The 25,003-nt window shown below is 42.6% G+C and overlaps 2 protein-coding genes across 5 annotated transcripts in view; both read right to left on the bottom strand.

Moving 5' to 3' along the window:
• Window positions 1-198, bottom strand: part of PWWP2B (PWWP domain containing 2B) — a 65,626-nt gene extending 65,428 nt beyond the window's left edge. For all 4 annotated transcript variants that reach the window (XM_075155318.1, XM_075155319.1, XM_075155321.1 and 1 more), the window contains exon 1: window positions 28-198. In XM_075155318.1, the coding sequence (XP_075011419.1) occupies window positions 28-182 (155 nt within the window). In that variant the 5' untranslated portion in view covers window positions 183-198. The remainder of the gene's footprint in view (window positions 1-27) is intronic.
• Window positions 199-2,668: 2,470 nt separating this feature from the next.
• The window catches only part of LRRC27 (leucine rich repeat containing 27), a 38,447-nt gene continuing 16,112 nt past the window's right edge, over window positions 2,669-25,003 (bottom strand). Inside the window, exons 6-11 of the mRNA XM_075155403.1 lie at window positions 22,913-23,156; window positions 10,934-11,057; window positions 7,598-7,717; window positions 7,007-7,070; window positions 3,446-4,054; window positions 2,669-2,751 (exon numbers count right to left, since the gene is read on the bottom strand). Coding sequence (XP_075011504.1) covers window positions 2,669-2,751; window positions 3,446-4,054; window positions 7,007-7,070; window positions 7,598-7,717; window positions 10,934-11,057; window positions 22,913-23,156 — 1,244 coding nt within the window. The remainder of the gene's footprint in view (window positions 2,752-3,445; window positions 4,055-7,006; window positions 7,071-7,597; window positions 7,718-10,933; window positions 11,058-22,912; window positions 23,157-25,003) is intronic.

Below are 25,003 nucleotides of genomic sequence, written 5' to 3'. Positions count from 1 at the left end.
CCCGGTCCCCCCCGCCGCCGCCCGTACTTCTTGGTGCAGTCGAGCAGGACGCCGGTGAAGCGGCGCTCCCCGCAGCTCAGCGTGACCACCAGCGTGTCGTTCACCATCTGCTCCACCAGCACCGGCAGCCACGCGCCCACCCGCGGCGACGGCGCCCCCGCCTCCGCCGCCGCCTCGGCCATGCTGCCGCCGCCGCCCGCCGCCGCGCCCCTCCCCCGCCGGCGGCGGCCGCTGGGGCCGGGCCGGGCCGCGCCGCGCGATGACCTCACGGTGCGGGCGCCCCGCGGCCGCCGCTGCCGTAGGTGCGTGACGTCAGGGCACCGCCCCCGCGGCTGCGGGCGGCCCAGCGCCCCCTGCTCCGCGGGCGGGGCTGCCGCGCACGTGTGCCGGGCGGGGCGGGGCGGGGCGGGGCGGGGCGGGCGCAGCGGGCCGGCCCCGCCCGCCCCCTGGCGGCCGCGCGGCGCGCAGGCCCCAGCCTGGCGGGGGGCGGGGCCAGACGGGGGCGGGCCCTGGTCGCCCCGCCCCTTGCCGCCCCCGGGCCCCCCGGCCCTCCGCAGCCCCCGGCCGCGCTCCGCGCTCCCCCCGCCGGCGGGACGGGGCCGCGTCCTTCACAGCCCGGCTGGGCCCGCGCCGGGGGGAGCCGCGGCCGGCGGGCGCCGGGCAGGGTGGGCGCCGGAGACACAGCGGCGGGTGCAGCCCCGGCTGGCCTGGCCGGACAGGAGTCCCGCTGAGAAGCGGATACCCCGGTCCGGGCATTCGTCACCGGAGCGACGTCATCATGTACCCACGGGATACATCGTCACACAGCGCAGCGCGGGCTGCTGGGACCCAAGGCGGACGCGTCGCGAGGGGAAGACGGGAGGGCCGGGCCCATAGCCCGGACCAGAGGGACGTTGGCCCACCCTCGGCTGCGTTCGCAGCACGGGACGGCGTCAGGGTTCGGAGCACGTCCCGTGGCGCTCCCGGGGTTGCTCTGCCGGTGAATCGATGCAGCAGAAAGCAAAACCTCTGAGGAAGGCACCGCAGACGCCCCTGGGGCAGAGCAGACGCCGAAGGGGCGGTTTCGGTCCGGGCTGATCCTTAGCGGAGGTGTTTAAACTCCATCGCCGTTTGTTTGGAATACACGAGATTGAGGAAATGTACTCACACTGGAAATATTTGTACACGTTCAAGATTATTGGTACAATTAGCAATAACTAAGAACACGTACAAGAAAATACGTTTTCCGAATACAGGGAATGACCCCAAACAGAGCATTACAGAGCAACCTTGTGGGGGAGCAGAGGGGCTGGGATGCCGGGCCCGGAGGTGACTTCCACCGTTCCCTTTGGAAACCTGAAATTGCTTGTCCGGATGACAAGGGCAGGCGTCACCATCTTTGAAGGACAGGGTAATTCCAGGTGGGAGGGACCTCGGGAGGCCAAGTGCTCTGCAGCTTTTCACACCTGTAAGAAAACGCTTGTACGTGAATTTAGAGGCTTATGGGAAGTCTGAAAAATCTAAAATGTATGTATTAAGGCATCTCTTGGGTAGATTTTTATTGTTTTGGGGGTCTGACTCTAGGCACCTACAGTGCCTTTTGCCGACACTACAATTAGAAAAACAAGTGGCCTCTGTCAAAATGAAACAGACTGCGCATCAAGCTACATGCCATTGCGTTTTCCTGTTTTAGAATAGTAATCAAAACGCAATCACTAGAAACACCCGCAGGTTATGACGGAAAGCAGGTTGGGTGAATCGGCTCCAGCTGCCCCCGCTCCAGGGTCTCGCAGTCACCACCCAGTGAGTGCAGCCAGCTCAGTCGTGGGCCTTACAGATGCCAGAGGATCCCAGCACTTGGATGCTGTTACCGATGGAAATCTGCCTCCTCTGCGGCCAGACTTCCCCGGAGAGGAGCCTTCCTTCCCCAGCTCCCACGAGTCACCCCTTGACCGGCTTCTGCTCAAACCTCAGTTCATACCAGTGCTAATCCAGTGCTACCAAAGCACCAGAAGGGCCTCCTCTGCCAAACGCCTTCTAACACCAGATACATCTGAAAGATCCTTCCTACTTTCTGAGACATATTATGGTACGAACGAAAGCCGAAATCCTCAGGTCTGACTCAGCTGCAGTACATTTTGGATCCAAATGATGCGGAGGCAACAACTGCTCTGAGCGACTTCCACGCTCTCATCCCGGTGATAGCTCAGAGTTGTCCATCTGTCAGTATCTGCTCAGAGTTTCATCAGCAACAAACAGACCTCAGAAACTGGTCTACAGACAGACTCACTGGAAATACCGTACTGGCCTTTGTGCCAGCTGTGCCAGGAGTCCGAAGTGAGAAATACGTGTATCGTGAGTATGTCAGCAACATACAAAATACTCTTTGGTGATCTTCTGTGCCAACCCATGGTATTTTTCCCCATCTGCGTTGCACACATCAGAAACATAACGATGGCTCTAAGACACAATTGTTCTGTGGAGCATGGAAACATGGAGAGAAATTTGGGCCACTTAATCATTGAGAAAACTTCAGGTGACTTCAGCAGAGTCAGATAATATCTGTAATATCACTTCTCCCAAGTTACTAAAACATACTTCAGATTTTAAGGTTAGATAGCAATTTAAATCTTACTTACTTCACCTGTCTCCAATGTTTACTTCTGTCACTTCACCACTGTGAAGTAATTCAATTGAATTCCACTTTTGTTTCCGGGTAGATTTTCTGCTGCTTATTCACTGCAATCACCCTGCAACAAGCTTGCACATCGTCTGACAAATATTGAAAAGTCAAGCAGTGAGACGCCATTTACATTGCTTTTGAAATACGAGGGAACAGAGAAAACATTTCTGCTAACACTTAAGTTCTGCATTTTTTTCCTCGTTTGTAAAGGAAATGTTATCAAGCGTGTTTTGTGAGGCTGCACAGCAGGTTCAGATAATTCTCTCTATTCCTTTGTACACAAAATGCAGTAGCGTTTTCCTACCTTGCTTTGTGACTTGAAATCCTTGAAAATTAGGGTCACCCAACACTTTGCAATGTAAGCCGCCTTTCTGTTAACTTTGCCAAACATAATGGTTTGCGCTGAGTTTTTTTCTTTCTGGGTGTTTGCTTCAAGGACATTGTCTCGGCTGCATTGGTTTAACATCCCCGAAAAGAAACAATTTCATTAGTTTTGGCTTAAGCCCCTCTCTGCCTCAGTTAACCATTTGCCAAATGGGGATAATACTCTCTCTTCCTAGCACAGAGACAACGATCAAATCTCTTGATGATGTTGTGGGAGCAGCACAGAAACGGGTTTATTTGAAACCAAAATGCCTGGTTTCCTACGTGGACTTTGGAGAGCGAGCGTTAAATGAAAGCTTGAGCCGTTCACGGTATGGAAAAGACACAAAGCCGTCGGGACTAAGGGATCCAGAAGAAGTAACGCTCCTGCGGGAGGTGAGGCGCGGCACGGTGCCTCACTGCCCAGGGTCCGCTTGTCGGGGGCGTGGATGAACCGGGCCAGGGACGCGGGTCTGGCCGTGTCGGTGCAGGCGCGGTGCTGAGCCAGCCCCGCCGCACTGCTTCCAGGCGCACGTCGCGTTTGGAAGGGGCTGAGCTCGTCGCGGGTGGCGCGGAGCCCGAGCTGGCGCAGCCGCAGCCGCCTGCAGGGGGTGTTCGCACTGCGCTCCCGGCACTGCCGGCGGGGGAGGAATGCCTCCCAGGGCGGGGGCTGCGCGCCGCAGCCTGAACGCAGCCGGGCTGTGGGGCCCAGGCTGTTCCCCGACAACCCGCCCGGGTACCTCTGCATTGCTCCCTGCAGAGTGCGCGGCGCCAGCACCGCAGGGGTGCAGCCGCAGCGCCGCAGACCCACGCACAGCCAGCCACGACGCTGACCCGGGCACAGCCCCGGCACTCGCCCCTCTGCCAGCCTGCAGCCCCCGGACCGACCAGGCAGGCCGGCTGCGCCCGGCCTCTGCCGCTCCTCCTGGGGCTCCGACCCAGCGCCCGCAGCCAGGCCCTTCCGCGGCCTCGGTGCCACCACCACGCCCTGATCCTGGCCACCGGCAGCTGGCGGCACGTCACCCGTCACTGCAGGCGGCCAGCACCCGTGGTGCGCACCCAAGAGGGCAGGGTAGCTCCTAACTGGGAAAGCTCGACTTGCAAATTTCAAGGCTTTAAGCCTTTTCTTCTGCCCGGACACGCTGAGATTTTAACTGGTGAAAGCCCCAATAGCACCTGAAAAACAGAAGAAAGTGACAGTGAGACCACAGAACCGAAACTGGCTGGGAAAAGCTCCAAGCCTTGAGCCTTAATAAACACCCAGGAGCAGCTGATTCTCCTACGGTCTCAAAGCGACATTTGGTTGCAGATGTGTCAACTGGCTTGTTAAATACTTACCGATACCTGCACAAATCAGTATTATTTGTGGAACTGAATCAAGAGCCAAAGGCGTTATTGGTACAGTCAAACTGCACCGTGCTGGGCACTGGCACTGCCAGACCTGCTGTGCTCTGCCTGTAAAGCATGCCAAAACAAAAGGATAAAGCAATTAGTTTTTGTGTTTGGTGATCCTCCCTCTTTTCCTCTCCCCTCAGAGGTCTGGCATGCCTGAAAACAGAGTAAACAAGTATGGATTAATTTCAGCCCTCCTGTTGGAGTGGAAGTGTCCGTTCCCAGTTTTCCATGAGCAAGTACCAATAATACCAGCACAGAAATCAATCATCTCATTTGTGTTTGTACAAAATTAATTGAAATGTTCTGTTCAGTCACTGCCTCTCATTAATCACTTGTTGATCCAGAAGTATGCAAGACAAATCTCTCTCCGATATATTTGGAAGTGTATTCAGCGACACCTCACACGGAAGGAATGGCCACAAACCTACAAATGCAACAGATCCCCTGGGATCCACCAGTTCAGCCTTAAGGGATGATTTCCACTTCAAAGACACAAAGGTCAAAAGCATGAAAAAGCAAAGTCAAGTCCTTCTTAAATGTGACTTTTAGGAAAAAAAGTAGAGAAAACCCATTTTTTAACCTTGATTTGGTAATTACTTAAACAGTGCAGTTCTGTAACTAGTACTAGTATTTCCTTCAGGGTTTCTTTAGGGTTTACACATAGGCCAAACAGGATTGCTGTACGTAAATTAATGCTTTTACTGATAACTACAGACAACATGAGCTAGAACCAGGAGCAAGACACGTTCTAAACCCTCACCCTTACTCCGGTTCACGTGTGTGTGAACCCACACTCGTTCAGCTCTGCATTCAGTGCAGTACTTGTCGCACTCATTTCCGTTTCTTTGAAATCTACATTTTGATAAGTCACATCCATTAACTTACTTTTATAACCATCCTTTGCAAATAATGTGTGTATTTTTACTAATCTTTTATGGAAGGATCCCATTTTTATCTGACTTGCTGAACAGTCAGGTACGCTAGATTCATAATGGAATTAATAAAGTGCCTCTGCTGTTGACTAAAGCTTAATCCTCATTGCACAGAAAGGACTGAGACCCAAACATGAACTGTTGGAGCTTAACGTAGGTTTCAAGTAGAGACTTGCCAAAAAGGGCTAGTAAATGTTTCCTCACATGAATAGTACTACGCATTATTTTCTTGGTTAATCTAAACAGCAAAATAAAAACAAAAAACCTCAACTGAATTGGTATCTGGTATTATTTATTACGGAAATTTTTAAATGTTGCAGTTGCAGGACAGGACAAGCTGTAGTTCTGAGGCAGCCTTGACTATCTGCAAAACCTTGAAAATACATTGAGAGCAACGTGCAAGCAAGTTCTGATGTCATCAAGGACAAAGAAATCTGTACTAATTTTCAGAAGGAAAAGGATTTTTTGAAGCATCAACCAAAACAGGGTGATACACTTTTACAGAAAGTCTACCTCCAGAACTGTTCAGAAATTAAGGCAGTTTCTAGTGTGACATGCACTCATTAAATCCAGTGGTTGGGCCAGATGTAGACCATTTCGGAATATACAGAATAAATCAATACACAATTTCCAATATGGAAACAGTGGACAGACTGCATAAACACACATATTATGGACATTCAAAGGAAACCTTGTCAAAAGTTGATCAAACTAACATCCCTGTAAATAGCATCCATTCAGAAAAAGTGCACCAAAGTCAGTTGCTCTGAGCTTTCCATCTGTGTGGCAGCAGAACTGGCTGAGCGAGCCTCGTCAATAACCCATATGAGATGAGGAAGACAAAGATGTGTAATTCTGGGCGGCAGAGCCAGCGAGGTGGGCATAGGAGCGCAGAAAGCCCTAGGACAGGTCTGAAGGCAGCACCAGCCAGCCCTGCCAGCCCTAGTGCATCTTTACCATTAAAGAACCTCTGCTCCGTAGAATCGGGTGGGCTTGCTCCATGTTTTTCCTTAAAAAAAAATTCCACCTTTTGAGTATTCATCTTTCCCCGCCAAACACTGCCACTTTTGCCCCCACAGAGAGAGGTTCAGTGGCATTACTGTTTATTCCCGTGACTAAAATTGCCCATGTTTTAAGGCATGTAGACTTAGCAGCAAGTGGAGGCAAGACCCACCTGAGGTACCTCTGCTGTCCCAGGAGGACAAATGACAGGACCATGGCAGGGGACAGAGACAGTGGGGACAGAGGGAGAACACAGAAAGCACGGGACGGGGGGAGACCTCTGCTATTTGTGAAATTCAGCACCGTGACCCCCTTCCCGGGGCTCCTGTGGAACTGGAAGATCACTTGCACTGGTTCAGCTCCTGCAACACATCTCTCTAATAAAGCCCCCTACAGAGTATTGCTGCCGTTTTGGGGGAGTAGAAGGTAAAAGCTCCTTATATCCCGTCCTGGTAGCTCCAGTCTTAGCGTTGCGTAGTTCCACGTATCTCAGAGGAGCAACACTGCTGGGATTCAGGCTCAGTTGTTACTGCATCTTGTTTGCCTGTGCTCTCTGATCCTCTGCTCTCACTGCAGCCGGCATCTGAGGGGCCACACCACAGACTCCCAGGTGTAGAAGGGGCAGCTCCCAAACATCAGCAGGGCTCCGAACCAAAGTACAGACACCCTGAGAAGGGCTCCCGCCAGGTTCCTCTTGTCCAGGAGAAGGATGCAGCCTTCATGACAGTAAAACGCAAATAAGGTTACTCTACATTTGAAGACTAGCTTTAAGTCTGATGTTATGATTTAACACTAAACACAGCGTTTGTGATGAAAACCCAGACTGGTCGGATATGACTAGGACATACAGTGCAAGGCCAGAGATGTGTTATTCATGAAATAACTAAGAGTGTGCAGTTCCTCATATTAGTAAAACGGCTGCTCCAAACTTAGGGACATTTTTTGAATTTTATTTTCAGAGGTTTTTGTAAGCCTACATAAGCATTCTTGAGAAGAATGTGCAGACAGGCTGAAGAAAACACTTTACAACACTGTACCAGAAATCTTCTAAAAGAGACAATCTCTAAAAGAGAAATTTTACAGTTGGTTAAAGCAGATTGATTATCATTATAGGTTTAACATTGTCAAATGCAGTCGGGAAGACTAAGTGAGAGGAGGAGGCTTTTGTAATTCTCATTCTTATGAAGTAAACATTTCATGCTTTAACAATTCCAGGCAATCAGAATTTGCTACTGGAAAAGACCTTTTGAGTTTGCATTCTGGGTGACTCAGGTGGCAACTCCCCCGCGAAGGCCGTGAGACGATACTCCTGGAGAGGGAGTCCTCCTTTTGTTTTTGCTAGTTTGGTCTGCAGATCTTCAACCTTGGATTTAAAACAAAACAAAAAAGAATAGAGAATGGATATATAAGTATGTGTAATTAAGAGCAGAAAGTAGTGCATATGTCTACGGACTGGTCTATTGGGCCAGATTTTCACCTGCTCCTTCTGCAGCCTCGATTTGTATACACATGAAGCCGAACACCTAGAATAGCTGGAGTACACACTTAAATTGACTTGTCCATCCATGTTAACTGTGCAAGCATATGAATGTGCTGGGATTTACATCTCCAGTCCCATGCACATGCTAACATTTAAATATGTGCATGTTTTAGAATAGCTGAAATGAAAACAGGGTTTTTTAACCTCATTAGTGCAAATACATGCATAGGTCAGTTTGTAGGAATAAAGAAGCTATCGATTATAAAAGGGCTGGAAGCATTAAAGCTAAACAGATTTTGAAAGTAATTAACAGTAACGACATTACTAAACTAAACTTATTACTAATAAATATATTTGTGAATAGTCTCAGCTCAATATTGATACGTAAATACACTTTTTACCAGATTAAGATTCATATTCATTCACTTACATATTTCACAAAATTGTAATAAACTTGAAAGTTGATGGAAATTCAGTAAAGCTCTTACAAGTCTTCATGAAAATATTCTGCTTTTTAGAAATACAACCAGAGACTTCAAAACATTATTTCTTTTGCTATTCACTATATTATGGAATACAATACAGTCATATTCAAAACACAATAACCTTGGGGGTTCCAAAGTAACTTAAGATCATCATGCCAAGTTCACACACATTTCATACACAAAAGCTCACAGTGAAGTCCACGAGTAGATCTTCGCAGGCTTTGGCTTCTGACAGTCCATTCCACATACCTTTTTTAAAACAACTTAAAAAAAATGAAAACAATTAAGCGAATCGAATTGCATCTTTCCACTGTTTGAAGTGTGCACTCTGCAAAACGCGCTCCTTTGTGCCAGCACGAGGCACCACATATTAATGGCATGCTGTGAAGCTGAAAGTCATTCAGATTTGGTGAATGAGCTCAAGCTCCTCAAGTCCCATAGCTTCCCAGTTGCCATCGTGATGCATTCCTTTTTGGGTGGTAATTACCACTTTTAAAATATTAGCAGGCCATTGCAGACAGAGCAGTTCCCCTGCTCTGCAAGGCTCGTAACTGTGGGTACGCAGCAGTTTGTGTAGACATACTTGACATTGCAGCTAACCAGAAGACATTCTGCAAGCCAACCACCACGCTACTGAGCGCCTGGGGGTACTGATTAAGGAACAGGATCTCCTAAGCAGCATCAAGGCTCTCAAATGTGTATTTGGGAAACAAAAGGGCAGATTGCTAATGGAAACAGTGAAGGCAACCAAGCCCATCCTGAACTGCGGTTGCGTGCCACCCCGTTAGAGCAGAGAGACCCTCCCAGAGCGCCAGGAGCCCACGGTATGGGACACACGGAGCCCACTCCTAAATGCCAGGGTGATGTTGTCATGCGCGACTCTTATACCTAGCTTGAGGGACGAGTTCCATTTTGGGAGCATGCAGCTTGCGTTGTGCAGTGCGTGACACTGTGGAACGTGAGGGACTTGGGTAGTTTTAGAACAGCGTCACGATTTCCTGGCACAGGGACAGGCGCTTTGCACTATGTGTGACTTGTTTGCCCTGTTAGGTGTAGCAGGGAGGCTGTGCTTTCAGTGCATTAGATCACTTCGGGTTGGAGGCCAAAAGATGCTTTGAATGAAATCAGGATTCCTTTTTCCGAAAGTACACGTACTGTAAAGTGGCGCAAACACCGCAAAAATATAAGGCTACGAAATCCATGGCCTTCACATGATCAGTTGGCACAGCTACAGCCACGTGTGTGTTTCCAGTGTTTCTACCCGGTGACTGCTAGGACTCCCCGGGACCTGGAAGCCCGCACGTAAGTGAAAGGTTCAAACATAGGTGACTCCCCACAGGCACAAGTTCTCACTACCGCGTGGGAAGGAGCTGCAATGGAACAGTCTTTTGATGGACTGCTGCTCCTCTTTGGAGTAAGTGAACAGTTTTGGAGCCGTTTCACATTCCTTCTGCATTATAAGAGGGTTTTGTTTATTACTACAATGTAATTCTTTACTGGTAAAAGGCTTTGCCAGATTTTGTACTACCGATAGTACCTCTACACATTCATGAAAGTGATTTCTTGCTTGATTACAATGCACGATACCTACACAATGCGCCATGGCATTCAAAGAACCATGTAGAGCATTTGTACTTGCTCTGTCCTCAGCAAACATATTTTTAAGACAGTTTGCTTTTCTGAATCTGCCAAAATCATCACTTGAGCACATTACACACACAGAATGACCCGGCAGGCAGAAGAAAAAGGAGATGGGACAGCGGAGTGAGCTGCCGGCTTGCGGGTCCCTGGGGAGAGCGCTCCGGCACAGCTCTCACAGCAATCGCCATCCCAGCCCTGCGGAAGCCAGTCAGTCTCAGCAGCAATCGCATACCCACGGGAATCAAAAATCAGTCCGGGCTCCTGAGGCAAAACTGATTTTGAGCTGAGTGTTTTGATTATGCACAGCAAACAAACTAAATGCAAAGCACTGCCTCATTTTATTGAGAGATATATAACTTCATTTTGACTAGCTATGCAGTTTGGAAAACTGAAGTAATACTTTCAGTCAAGACAAAATAATTCCTAACGTTACAATAAGCAAATAGATTTTACACTTACACGAACTTTAATGACAGCTCTCAATTTTCTCTTCCCAATCAGGACACTTATTGATGTCTCAAGGTAGAGATTTATGAGTCCTCTTTCCAATTGTAAATGGATAATTTTGAATTTCAACTTTTTGCTGTATTAACCACTTGCATTGAATGGCTTGTATAGCACGTGATAAAAATCATCATCCTTGCCTACTGAGTTTTATAATAGTCTTTGGCCGTCTTTTATGCTTTTCTTGGTTTTTGTCTTCTACCTTAGAATTTTGGCTATGCTTTTGAAAGACTCAAAGCGTTATAGATGTTTCTGTCTGTTTATATATGTGCATGTTGTGTACATGTACACACACACAAACACAATTTTAGCATGAGCAAAAATACAATTTTTAATTTTTAACAATTTTAATTTTAAAATATTTGGTACCTGAGATTTTTGTGAAATTAACAAAATGTCAAATTTACAAATGTTGATCAGCACAGAGCACTGTGTTTACTCTACTTCCAGAAAAAGAGAGGATACTCACTGTCTCAATGTCTTGTTTTGCTTTCTTCATTTCCCCTTGGGATGTTCCTTTTAATTTTTCTTCTCTTGCTTTCATCATTTGCATGTGCTGTTTGACCCGCTGTTCCAGTTTTTCTCTGAAGGATCTAAGTAAACATGATAAAATTATTATTTCAGTTGCTTTATATTCATTGACTGTTCTGTTTCTTGTTTCAAATACTTCAACACATTTCTGCCAAAAATATAAATATAGACACAGGGAGTAAACCGAGCAAATGCTGTGCCTTTGCCTTTTTTAATATGCATTCTGTGGTGTACGCACCACGTGGTGGTCTTGCACTGCTGTATCTTACATTGGCTCTCACACTTGCAGGGATCTATTTTATTGTTTAGTTATTTATGTAAATCAGCCCCTTGCCTAGCTCAGTGCATAAGCTCGATGGTGCTCTGGGGATAGATCAGAGTTTGGTAATGCAGCAGACTGGTTTTGGTGGGTCTTTTGCACGGCTGCTGTAGAAGCTGGAAGGCTTTCAGTGAAGAAGGCAGTGGAATGAAAAAGGAAAAAAGGAGAGGTCAGGGAAGCTGAATGAGGTCCTGTAATTCAAGGGAGGGGACGCCGATGGGGAGTTCAGCACAAGCAGCAAGTGAAATGAAATGAAACGCTGCAGAACGCATGCTAACAAAACAAGAATTTGAAGGGGCAACTGAGCTGTACCCAGTGCAAGTGGCTGAGCCATCTACAGCACATGCAAACGACTTTCGACTGTCTCGCCTGTAACTTTAATCATGTTGGGCAGCAGAAATACAAAAAAGAGGACTACAGAACAGCCCTTTCCAATGCACTAGGGATAGTCATGCAGGTATGAAAGCTAATACAAGAACAGGACTGAAATATCAATGACGGCTAAATAAATGTATTTACAGTACATTACTTTTTGTGCTTATCAGACCTGTCTGGCCATAGCCGTGGTATCTGTATCCACCTCTCTTCCATATTACGAGATAGCATAATATAGTGTGTTTTTCCTAAAAGCTAATTACAGTTTTCTTTGTAGTTATGTCCTGAGCTTATCAACTAGAACGTATAGTTAGTCAAGTTACAGCCGCCTATAAAGAAGCAAATTTTTAGAAGTGCAAAATGGAGCAAACCAACACATCTTGTAGTCAGAAAAACAAACAGAACTTTTCAAGCTTTCCCCTCATATACATTAAAACCAAATAGAAAAAACCCTCAAACTTAATTTGAATACTTTCTAAAAATAGCATCAGACATTTTACAGGCTCTTAAAAATTTGGGACATGTTCATACTTCTCTCCTCTTTTTTTTAAAACACTCATAAAGAAGAATGATTTTAAGTATTTCCCAGCCCAGTTGACAGACTAGAACAACTGAGAAAAGTATGTCAATTTATACTGCAGGACGAGCCTGTCAAGATGAGGCCATCAATCAGTTGAGTTTTGTTTAGTTCATTTTGCAAAAAGGACCAGAGATACTCAATTTCTAATCAGCCCTCTGGCTCACACTCACTGTATTAAGATGATATAGAGATACTATTTTAATAATAAACCAACTATTTTATAAATTATTACTATAATAAAGTAAGAATTGCTTTAACAGCATGCTTCTTGTGTTGGTATTGCATTGCACACGAAGGAGCAAATGCATATAGCTCAGGTGCAAGTCTCGAAGCACCAGTGATTATCTTTTAAAAAATTTTTTTTTTTAAGCAAGCCTGGAATTAACTTGACTTTTGATTTCTCTTTTAGTCCCAGTGTTTGTTCATTAGGGTGCAAGATTTTTTATTTCACAGGATAGCAAAAGAAGAAATGAATACTTTCATACTAACAAAATTAAATGGAAGTCATCAATAGTGTTATGTAGGAACAGTTTATAATTTTATCTTTTTAGCACTCACCTTGTAGCTTCATCTTTTACTCTCAGCAACCTTTCTTCCATTATTTCAGGTGTACGGTCCTGTTTCTCAGCTCCCTCTTTTATGGTGTAGTAATTGAGGTTATCAGCGGCATATAGTGCATTTTTTGGTATCTACAGCAAAATATAATGCTAACACATCATATGGAAATGATAGCAATTAAAAACTGGTTTCATATTGAAATTAAAAATGTTGTAAAGGCTGTAGTTCTTTGAAGTCATGGTTCGTGACCAGTGACTGCTGGGGAAATGCTGCGACTGACGTTGGGTTATGGACCCTCCCAGGCAGCTCAGGGCCGGGAGCGAGCGCCACACGATGCCGTAAAACACTTTGGGGACGTGCCCTTAGGAAGACACTTTCCGTATGTTTTCCCACTTGTCACGCAGCATGAACATGCTTCCATTTCTGTAAGAGGGTTTAATACAGCGTCTAGTAAATCAAGAATCAAAGCTGTGAGAAGGCTTGGCTTGAATGCCCCCTTTTTTTTTTTTTTGCTAAAATAATAACGATGCTGTGGAGGCCAATGGCAGTTGCATAATGACTATGCTCATTCTGCATAGTTCTGCTAAGACTACAACAGCTGAAGTCAGAGTCCTATAACTGAAGTCTGCATCTTGTACTCCTATGTTTTTGTTGCCTTCAATTAGGTTGTAACATTCACAGATGAAATGCAATTTTTTTTGTATTTATTTACAAGAGTCTTATTTCCCCAAGATCTGGGGGAAAAAAACATGTTTAGATTATTTAAATTCAGATTAACACTGATGCTTTACATAAACTCCTACCATAAAGTGAAAAACTTAAAAAATACTACTTTATGACTTCAGAACAAACCAGGCAGACCACCCTCCTGTGAGGGCTGGTAACGGTGCCATCCAGCTACATCTTAACCTCCTAAGATCTCGTAAAACTTGCTGCACCGACACTCTTTCAGAAACTCTTGACTTTGGTCTGCGTGGTTTGTTCTTCTCCCGGTCTTTTACAAATCCATTCTAGCTAAATTAAACACGTACCTGTGCAGTTCAGGAGTTTAGCAAACAGCCTTAGGGTGCCATGACATTTTACACTTCTTGGCTTACACCACCTTAAGACTGTTTTCTCTGAAACAGTTTTAAAACCAGTTGGTGTTTTAGAGGCGGCGTTCGCAGTGAGGACTAGACCTAGGTGAAAAGCAAGACGTGCCAGCAGCAGTGTCTGGCCTGCAGATTTGCTCATAGAGAACTGAGTTTCCTTTGTTGGTATGTAATTAGATGGTTCAGTAATTGTTTTGAAGAATATGTCAATTTTATTCCTAGTAGAAGCACAGAATGGTTTTATAAAAGGTACTCAGGTCGAAAGATATCAAGGTGGTGGCAGGCATGACAGCATGCAAAGTTTAGGACCAAAAATAAGGGGGAAAAAATTGGGAAATTTATAGATATATTTTCAAATCTAGAATACCGTACTAACAGTAATTGCAATTGGCAACATATTCTATCTTTTCAAATTCTGTCCTATCTTATTGTTTTCCAGATAGATATGCATTTACCTTTAATTACAGCTGAAAGAGGTTATTTGCTTAATCTCATATTACTGAAGAACAGGAAAATGACTTTCACCTGTAACTTCAGTATCACATTTAGTAGCCCACAGGAGACAGCTATCCTAATGGCATGTGTAGCTATAATTCGTAATGATACCTGAGCTTCAAGAACACGGGTCAATGGCATAGAATTGCATCCTGAGTTATCTGAGAAGATAAAAAGTAGCTTGTGGTGGTGAAGTTCATAAAACTGCCATCATCCCATTTTGGGACTGCTAACCCAAAACCTTCACCAATGTGGCAGCATGGCCCTTGATTACCTGAATTGATAAGTAGAAACAACTGAAGATGTTTCGGCAATATTTTTTCCATTTAACTAAAATATAAAGTCAATTTTGTGGAAAAGCATCGGTCTTAAAAACGTGTTACTGAGAAAGCATACTTAATGTATTTTCTCACGTACTGGCTGTGTGTGGATAGTGGCAACACCCTGCAAGTCCAACCCTTGTCTAGTAACAGGTCTTTCTGCTATGAACAGTAGGGGTCAGATCTGAACACGCAGATTGTTTTTTACTGAAAACTTACTAGCTGAATTCGTGCTGAAGCCCTGAGAACTTTCCTGATGCATAACGGCTCCCGGGGGTTCCACTGCCCAGATCACCAGAGCCTGGGAAAGGGAGACCAAGCATCTGTTTTCTAATTACGTTAGCCAAATCCAGGGAGCAAAAGCAGGTAGGACAATAGGACCATTTGGTAAGAAAACAGTAGTTCCAGGAGGGAGGGTGGGAAAAGGCTCAGAAGAGCCGAAACCTTGTATTTTCGTTATGGAAGCTTCAGTGTCCTCCTCTGCCCCAGTGAAGAAGCAGCTGGCACCTGCCCTAACAGACTTCTGCCAGATGTTCTGACCACCGGGCTGCACAGTCTCTATCTCTTTATATCAGAGGATGTTCAGTTATTTGTGGAATACATCTCTAACGGAAAATACGGACAGATACTGACTCAATAGCCTTGTGGAGTCACTTCTGGAAGAGCTAAGTCAAAGCCCTACCTCCACATTCAACTTCTCACATTCCCAGAAACCTGGTCCTTAGCACCTGGTTATAGGGTTAGGCCCCTCCCTCAGCATTTTGCAAATAAAGCTACAAAAAAATTTTGGTTTTGTTCTGCCAGGTTGAACGCCTTTAAAAACTCAACACTATTCTGTGAAGCCAAATTATTTCCCAGACAAACCACCTTACCTACACTTCAAGTTAATAAATTCCCAAGGTTTTGCACCGAGAAAAATTATTGCAGTAGATTTGAAATATTTTATAGCCACTTCATTTTTCTCAGTGCAAAAGCTTACCTCCAAACTGGCTTACAATAAAACTGCCAATTATATTTTAATAGTATTGCCTACGACTATCTTCTGTAACCACTTCAACTTTCTGTAAAGAAAGTCAATCAACTAATAGAAGGAGAAAGCCATAGAACAAATCCATTTCCAGAACTATCCCTTATGACATTATCAATGAAGGTGAAGACAAAGCAGAAATGACATGGCATGCTCACGTTGATTTGACACATACACATAAAGAGAGTATTTACTTTTGGGAAAGTCAAGGTATGCAATGGCAATGGCAACCACAAGCAACCATTACTCACCCACCCATGCCTTTATCATAATTACTCAAAACTAGGATTCTAAATCCAAGACAATCCCATAATTTTAGGAAAAATATTTTAAAGTTTTATTAAGTAAGGGTAGCTGCCTTGTGGTTTCTTCCCTCCATTCCAACAAGAACAATTTGAAAACTAAAATCTTTAGGGTTAAACAAAGGAATATTCTCTGTAACACTCAAGGAATATGAAAACTGCTTCTAACAAGATGATCAAAGAAATACACTAAAAAAAAATTTAAAGATTGTTAATATAAAGATATGAGAACGTGTTGCAAAGCTCTTATTAATGTCAGTATTTATCAGGTGTTAATGTAAACGATAGTAACACAGGAGCGTAACAGTAAGTGCATCAGTCTGTATGTGGTCCTGCAGTGCCATCCCGTGTCCAACGCGTGCACACGCAGGTATTTACCTTCACGAACACTTCAGCTCAGACAGAGTTCATGTCCTGTACGGTTTAGGCCATTTTAAACCCATCGTTTTTTATCACTGTGTATGTGTATCACTTATATCATTGTAAGTACCTAAATATCTTGTTGTTGTTGTTGTTTTTTAAAAAGAAAAAAAACTTTTACAGGAGAAATTTAAGAATTGTTTTCTGTGAGTGAACAGATTATTCTCCCCATTTATTTATGTAGGAACATAGAAGAGAAAAATGAGGAATATTTAGATATATCACATAACAATATACTTATTCCTTCTCTTGTCATTCAAAATTCAATTCTATTCTATGCTAACTGAATCTCTGTAGTCCTAAAAACAATCGTCAGGTTGGCCAAAACAAAGACCTTTGCACACAGAGAAAGCAAACTGCACAGCTTCAACAAGGGCAGTGGAACCCCCGGGAGCCGTTATGCATCAGGAAAGTTCTCAGGGCTTCAGCACGAATTCAGCTAGTAAGTTTTCAGTAAAAAACAATCTGCGTGTTCAGATCTGACCCCTACTGTTCATAGCAGAAAGATGCATTTTTCTTCACACAACCTGCTTCTGGTCATGCTCCTGCTTTGAGTATTGTGTAATTACCCTTGATGTTGAATATTGCTACACAACAAACCAGTTTCTGGAACTGTCGTACTTACATCATCAGCTTGAAGTGCAGAGAAAGCAGGAAATAAGTGACCCACATTGGTTTGATCCATATACACAAGAAGGATAATTTTACACCAGAAAGCCTGTGTAAAATTAGTTAAGCATAAGTAAGTATTATTAATCCTACCCAGTAATCAGAAGGGGCTCCTGGTGCCAGTAAAGTCACTGGTGAAGTACTGCTGTTTACTTCATGACGACGCAGCTGCAAAAGCTGACCCTTTGGAACATATGGCTGTACTTGCTCCGCAGCCCACTTTGCCCGTGCACATAAAAACTGTCCTGCAAACCTCCTTTGGCACCACAGCAAACCTACTTTGCTTTTGCTTTATTTCTGTGGTAAGACTGGCCGATGACATTAACATAGATAGAAGCATTACATTTATGTATATATTTAACTTCCAGGACAATAAAAGGCAGCAATGAATAATCAGAGTCTGAGAAAATCAGGTTAAAATGTCTGGTAACTGAAATTTAGGTAACAACTCTTGAAGATGCATGAAGTGGAATAAAATCCTGCTCGTATCACTTTTCCAGCCATCAGTTCCAAAATGTTTTAGTATTGTATCATATATAGTATCGTATAGAAAAAAAATCTGTTTAAATCAAAATTTCTATTTTGCTGAAGTAACCAAATGCGATCTTTAGTACTGCTGCTCAGTGAGAGAAAAGGGGACTGTCGATACACTGCTGCCTTGCCAGCAGGCTGTCTCCAATGCATTCCCACGGCTCTGCAGGTTAAGCAAAGTTCTGCTGCCAGGATTAAGAAATACTGTTGAATTGGTGGAAAATGGCACACTATGGGTGAGTAGAAAGGTGAAAAAGAGTTGTATTAACATGAATAAACTGCCCGAGTCAGAAGCCCAGGTTCCTGCATAGTCAGTGAAAATGGAAGATGACTCAGATCACTAATGTTAGGTGCCTGCCTTTACCTATGCACTGGGAGCTGAGGCTCCTAACTTGGGCACCTATGTTAGACGCCTACAGTTAGATGGTAAACCTATGTAATCTCCTATTTGATAAACCGCAGCCCAAAAAGACATTTCTCCAAGCACTGATGCATTTAGTAACATAATTTGGCTTAGTTTAAAAAAATGAGGTTAAAAAAAAAAACAGTAAAAAACCTAGTAAGCTGGAAGTGTGGCTGCTTTGTTTCCTTTGTTTTTTATTTTTAAAATATATTAAAAAGATTGTTTGGTTGTGTCAGATGTTGAATTGCAAGTTTTCCCACATTTCTAGAAAAGTTGTAATCTGTTATACAAGGATCCTTTTTTATTGTTTGAGCACCAGGTATTGCTAAGCAGGTATCAATAAAATTTAACACTAAACCTGTACAAATCCCCTTTTTATCACTGAGGAGTGTAATTCATTTCAATTTAAAACCTACTGACATGTCAGAAAAATCTGGGTATACTTCTACACTTCCAAGGTTAGAAGTAATATGCCCAGCAATCATGAAACTGAGATGAAAGAACTCTTCACAGCAAGAGAAAAACTCTCACAGCATTCCAAGTTCCTTCAGTGATTATCTCTGCCTTACTCAGTGTCTATGTGGCAGTTTACTTTCACACCAGAGCACTGGAAAAATCATGTGTATTCATTTTCAGCATCTCATCTTTTGCTACATTGTAAGAATCTCTAATGGCAAAACTAACAGGATAATTTTGAGATTTTTGTTTTAATGTTTGTTACTTTGGAGAAAAAACTTTTCTGAGTGTATACAAAGGCCTGAAAGAACCAGAAGCGAGGTCCCCTCCTTTCATATGCCAGCATTTACAAATGCCCAGAGGAACCAGAAAATCCAGCCGACTTCAAATTCAGTTTGGCAGAGGCAACATCTCATATTGGAGGCGTTCAATAATTTAAAAAAAAACATATTTCAACATACACACTTCTGTTTTAACGCCTCCAAGTAGCCTGATTATTGGAGCCACTACAGATTTTGAATAGCAGTTTGAAGGATCTGGCAACTCCTACACTGCACATGGGGCTGCAGCACTTCACGCAGGAGCCATAGTCCACATGGATATTTGAGAAAGGGTCTGCAAAGCCATTGCCAAAGTGCTGGCATTTAAAGTCCTGGTCTTCTCTTTTTAAGTTTTAAATTTAAATATATGGGCTACAAAGCAAATAAATCAAAGGGTATCATTAATGGATTGTTTTTTCCAGTGTCCGACCTTGCTATTTTCTGTTACATACCATATCTGCATTTGTAGGTGAAAATCTAAACGTTTCTTTTTTTTCTTTCATCAACTTCGCTTGGCTGCGCCATTCCTGAAGCATTTCTTTATTTCTGAAAAAGTTAATTTCTATCAAACCTTTAAAGCCATAATTTAAGAGGTGAATGTTACTACTCTTGTTCACATGCTTAGCCATTTACAGCTGAAAAATATATGATACTTATTAGACATACCAATTCCTAACACAGAGAAACAAAGAGGGGCCTCTTCATGAAACATTAACTTCCCAAAGGAAGACGAGAACTGCAAAGACCCACCCTCGCTTCTCAGTTCAGTGGAGGAATACAGCAGCAAAGAGCAGGACACAGATTCAAACAAGAGCCAAGCAGAGTAACGAAGCTGCTCACAGGACCGGTAACAAGCTACACGGTTCATCTCTGGACTGTAGTTTAAACTTGGTAAGTTAAACTGGGTAAATTTGAGCGAACATAAAGAAGTGGACGGTCGTACCACAAAAAGTTCTACTGGATAACGTAATCTGACCCATCACATTTTTAAGGTTCATCAACAAAGGTCTCATTAATAAGATATCTACTCTGGTTCTGAACGTCCGCAGTGATTCTCCAGTTCTTCTTTCTTTCAGTCCTAAGTTTCAGGCTACTTCTCCTTGTACTGCCATTGTCTGGCACATAAACAGAGTAATCCTCTTCACTTCCACTGTCTCTTTAAAAACACTTGTCAACTATAATAATGCCCAATAAATTAATAATAAACAGTAGGCATTGTGCCCAGTCTCTTGGTATGGACACTTTCCTAAAGTCTTTCCAGTGTTTTCCTCTTGACCCCTATATTCTGTCTGTAACTGTTCATAAAGCTAGGGAACGCTCGCATCGAAGTCCAAGCAGCTAAATGAACACTTCCTTTGTGTCAGCATCTCACCTGAGAATGAATGAGGGTCAGAAAAAACCACAAGACAGCCACGATTAAGAGGTAGGGGAGGTCACGGCATGTGAAAGCTCAGCTTTTGTTCCCAGTGGCCGCTCTCCCGCTGTGCACACAACTGGTTAAGTAACTCGCAGTAGAAGCGGGCTCATTTTTACTAGCACTGGCCCGAAAGATTGCTCACTGCCCAGTCACGAGCACCTAGATACACGTTTTTAGGAGCGGGCAATCCTGCTCAACCAACAGCGTTCCCTGCCTGACTGGAAGGGGAGGCAAGAATTCCCTGGCCCTGCTCCTCTCCTCCTGGTTTTTCCCTCTCTCCTGCTGCAGGGATGCTCAGGAAGCAGCAAAGCACACGGGATTTAACCCAAAACACTGGAACACCTTGTGTACCCACCACATCCAGGGCATTGCCCTTTCATAACACAACCATCTGGTGCTTCCAGGAGTGCCATGGAGATGCATTTGTTCTGTAATGTGACTTTCAGAACTCCAGTTATAAAAGAAAAAAGGTATTAAGATGATACAAATTAGGACTAACATTTTCTCATTTCTTGGGTCCAGGCTGTAATAAGCAGATTGATTTCTCAACAGCAGTCCAAATGTATGCATATAGTGGGAAAAGATGCAGAGATATAAACAAATTCTTTTAGCAAAATTTGTTCAATACATATACTTTTTATACCCTAGATAGATCACATTTTTATGTCATATGCAGAGTTTGCCCTCTAGCTGTAGCTTTCTGTCAGCAAAGATAAAGTTGAATTTAAGTTTACATGGAATGTAACATATGAATTAACTGAAATGGATTTATTTTCTGCTCAGTTGGAATGGGAATTCATGGAGTTCCATGGCCGAGTTGGTAAGAAGCTTCGTAAGTCACCTTTCTTGTTGCCTTGAAGCACCGTATTTTGTAAAGAAAAGCACTCTCTCTATTTCCACTTGCAGTGCAAAATATTTGAAATTATTTCCTTCCTTATAAATAGTCAACTAGGCAATCTATTAAGTAACAAGCTAAGTAACAACTTTTAAAAGACAAAGACATTGTAATACTTGCTTTTTCCTTTGCTCAAATAAAGCTTGTTCCTCTTTCAGCTCCTTTTCTGCTACTAATCTGCACTTTTCAGCTTGCTTTGCCTGAATTGTCCTATCATAGGATAGAAACTCAATAAATTTATTTTTCTGTGTGGACATCCTCCTTTTAAAATGGACAGTTTGATATGGTTAATTATCAATAGAAAGCTAAGCACATTTAATGATGGTGATATACACACTCAAAATGCAGTTTTTTATTTACTAGTGATCCTGCATACGCGCAGTCTGTTTTATTTCAATATACCCATTAAAATATTTAAAGTTAAAAACATGTTAAGTAATTTACCAAATGAATTACTTCACAAAAACCACTGCAAGCCCAAGGTTGTATTGTGAGGAAAAAAATAAGCATAAACCGTGAATTCTGCAAGATTTTCTCCGTACTGTTGATAGTTCAAAAACAAAAAACCCTAAAATGTGAGAGTATCAATATCAAACAGCATGTAAAATATACACCATAAAACGTAGTGAATAGGGAGAACTCAGGCAATGCAAGGTTTGCAAGCTGGCGTTGAGGCACACAGCAAGGTTCTGGTCACATCAGAAAAGCTGTAGGACTATCAGCGAACACAGAATGCAAGGTAAGTCAGCAACTCTCCCAAATCAATAAATTGCCGATTACTGGAGATTTCCCCCATCCCTTCCATGCTAATTAAGCACATGGCTTTTTGCTACTGACTTACAGTATTTTACGTTTTCTGGGAGTGACATCAGAGAGATGGAGGGAGGCAAATGCAAAAGGGTGAGGAGTGAAAGAGAAGGCAAGAAAGAAAATTCACAGAAAATGTAAAAATCCCTTTCTATTTTTGTTTGAAATCTGAAACCTCATCAAATGGTCAATATTTAAAAAAAATCAGTCAGCTCTAGTTTATTAAAAACTAGTGTTAATAAATAATTTTTAAGTAACAATAAAAGTGTTCATGAATATTGGGGAGGAAAAAAATCATTGATATCATGGTAAATACTGAAAATAGTTGGAAAAAAATAAAATTAAGGACATTTCCAGCATACTTATTCTCTCCTTTACACAAATCATTTTTCAGAAAGAATTCACCAACAAATTCTCCCAAACAGGGATTGCATTATTTGCATATTGTGAAATATGACAAATAAAGCATTAATTAAATGCTTTGTATGCAAATGTAAAGGAATTTAACATCTTGTATTTATACTTAGTTATTTAGCATATCGCATATACTAGAAATGAAAAAGTTAGCTGCAAGATTCTACAGTCCTTTGTTATTCTCTATTATAAAATTCTATTATAAAATTCTGTTGTTTTTCAGTAGAATGAATTTGGACATTCAAGGGTACAATTACCAAAATAGGAATAAAAAAGGAAGTAAATGAGAAAATATAAAAGATTGATAGTGTTTTTTAATTTTGGAGAAAATATCTAATATAAAAGTTGTTTTGTATTCTATATACTTATGTCAAAAATACCATTTATTCATCAAATACGTATTTGACAATGAGTATAATGATGCATATTAAGCTGCTTTTATATTTTGCAGTAGAAACGCAGAGTTTTCCAGCACTTGCAAGATCCTTATCATATACCATTGTGTGAAGCTTAGTCACCTGCAAAGACTAGCTGACTCCAAGTAGAGCTGTTCTTTCTTTCTGTGGTTTCTCCCTGCTTCAGTAAAATCATGGACTGCACCTACACGTTCATCAGCAAGAAATTCTTCTCTTTCATGTTTTATAATTTCTTCTTTCAGCTTCTGAAATCTTAGCTTTTCCTCTTCATTAGGCCACTCCTCTGACAAATCCAAACTGGACTGCCACAGTTCACTTAAGTTTAGCTTTTCAACGGGTGGCATTTCTGTTGGAATTAAACGGAGATTACTGTAATCCTATCTATCAATTAAGTTAAGTTAGATTTTTTCCTAAGCAAAACACAGCAGTTAGATAGTGTCAATCAATCAATCTAACACAAGTGGGAACTGTTGGTCTTTTTTTTCCCCTCCTTTTTATACATATTTTATTCTCAAAGATTTTTCACAAGTTTAAAACAATCTGTGTTCTGGAAGAAGCCAACAGTCTATTGATGAATGTGAGCAGAACAGGGGCGTCCTTTTCATTGATAATTTATGTATCTCATAATTTGGTAAACTCTTCACCCAGCTTTTTAACAATTCCACCATGCAGAAGCTGATTCAACGTTACAATCATGTTTGTGAAGTGCTCAATACCTCTGACTTACACCGAGTTTAAGAGCCACGTTCCTCAACGCCCCTGCAGAAATCGAGTTCTGAGAGTAGCGTCCATAGTCTTACTCGCCGACGGTCCCTTCTTGTCTCTACCACGGACACGTGCGACCCAAAGAGCACGGCTCCGTTTCACCGCCGGAGCCCCTGCCTCCTTCAGGGCTGGGCCGTGCAACTAAACAGAGTCTACCACAGACATCAGCAAGGTTTAAATATGGCCATGTCAAATATACTGTATAAATGACAGTGATTTCTGAAACAGAGGAGGACATGAAAGCGGAAAATCCCAGCTTTATACTGGCATCTCTACTTTGAGGAAAAAAATAGAGTGGAAATTAAGATACAAAATACATGTACATATAAGGATTGAGTTAAGGCTGTATATAAACCTAACTTTTTCTCTCACTTCATTTTTCTGCAGCATTTATAGCCTGCCAGTGTAGATTTGGGTATAAATAAGTATTACATGAACTGTGTATGACTGAATTAAAGACAGTTCTCTGCATGATGAATAGAAGTTAAAAATATGTTCCATGTATCAGAGGAAGTAAAAAGGCAAAGCAAGCAGATACAATAATCATTAACATACTACAAGTGCCCAAATGCAATCTGTGAGTCAAAACAGGAAAGATCTTTTCACATACTTAATTTAAATATGTAACGTAATGACAAAAACCAAAGTACTGATGAAAGCTTTAGCACACCTTGCATTTCATCCCAACTGGCATCTCAGGTTAAACAAATTTAGCATTATCTCAAATTACACCTTTATAGGTATTAATCTTCACATACAACTGAATTTTCATATTTACACGACAATGATTAATTCTAGGGTATGTCTACGCTGCACTCCAAAGCTTGACTTACACTTAAGTACACAAACCACAGTTACCAGTAAGTTATTAGGGTACCCACAGAGGTGCCAAGCTCAGCAATAGACCGCCACAGAATTCATCCACTTTTTTGGGTAGGTCCGTACCCTAGATCTTCTGCTGCCCAAACAATAACCACAACAGCTAAATATATCGCAGCTCGTTGAGCTGCGGTGTTGAGAGATCGTAAGATACACAAAGGTTTGGTTCTATATAAACCATAGACTTAGAAGGTTCCCTGAATCCTAGAGAAGAAACACACTGGATTTCATCTCCCTCCTCTTCTCACATTTTAGAGAAAAAGCATTATTCCAAGGTACATTCTGTTATCCTCTCTGCATGAAGTATGTATATACTACTTCTTACACACTGCTCTCATCCAACACGAACAGATGGGCCATGTGGGAGGGAGCAAAAAACTCTTGCATATTACAGAAGGTTCCCAAACTTCATGTGCATGCCCACAGATTCTAAATATTAAAGTCCATGGGATTGTTTTTCTTTAAATATACCACTATCTAAACTAACATTAAACATGATAACATAATTAAGTTACAATGCTGTTCCAGAGCATAATTTATAATTTTGTT

This window comes from Calonectris borealis, chromosome 7 (assembly GCF_964195595.1).
Source record: "Calonectris borealis chromosome 7, bCalBor7.hap1.2, whole genome shotgun sequence".
NCBI classification, from domain to species: domain Eukaryota; kingdom Metazoa; phylum Chordata; class Aves; order Procellariiformes; family Procellariidae; genus Calonectris; species Calonectris borealis.
Note: the sequence above shows the minus strand (reverse complement) of the source record. Positions and strands in the feature narration are given on the sequence as shown.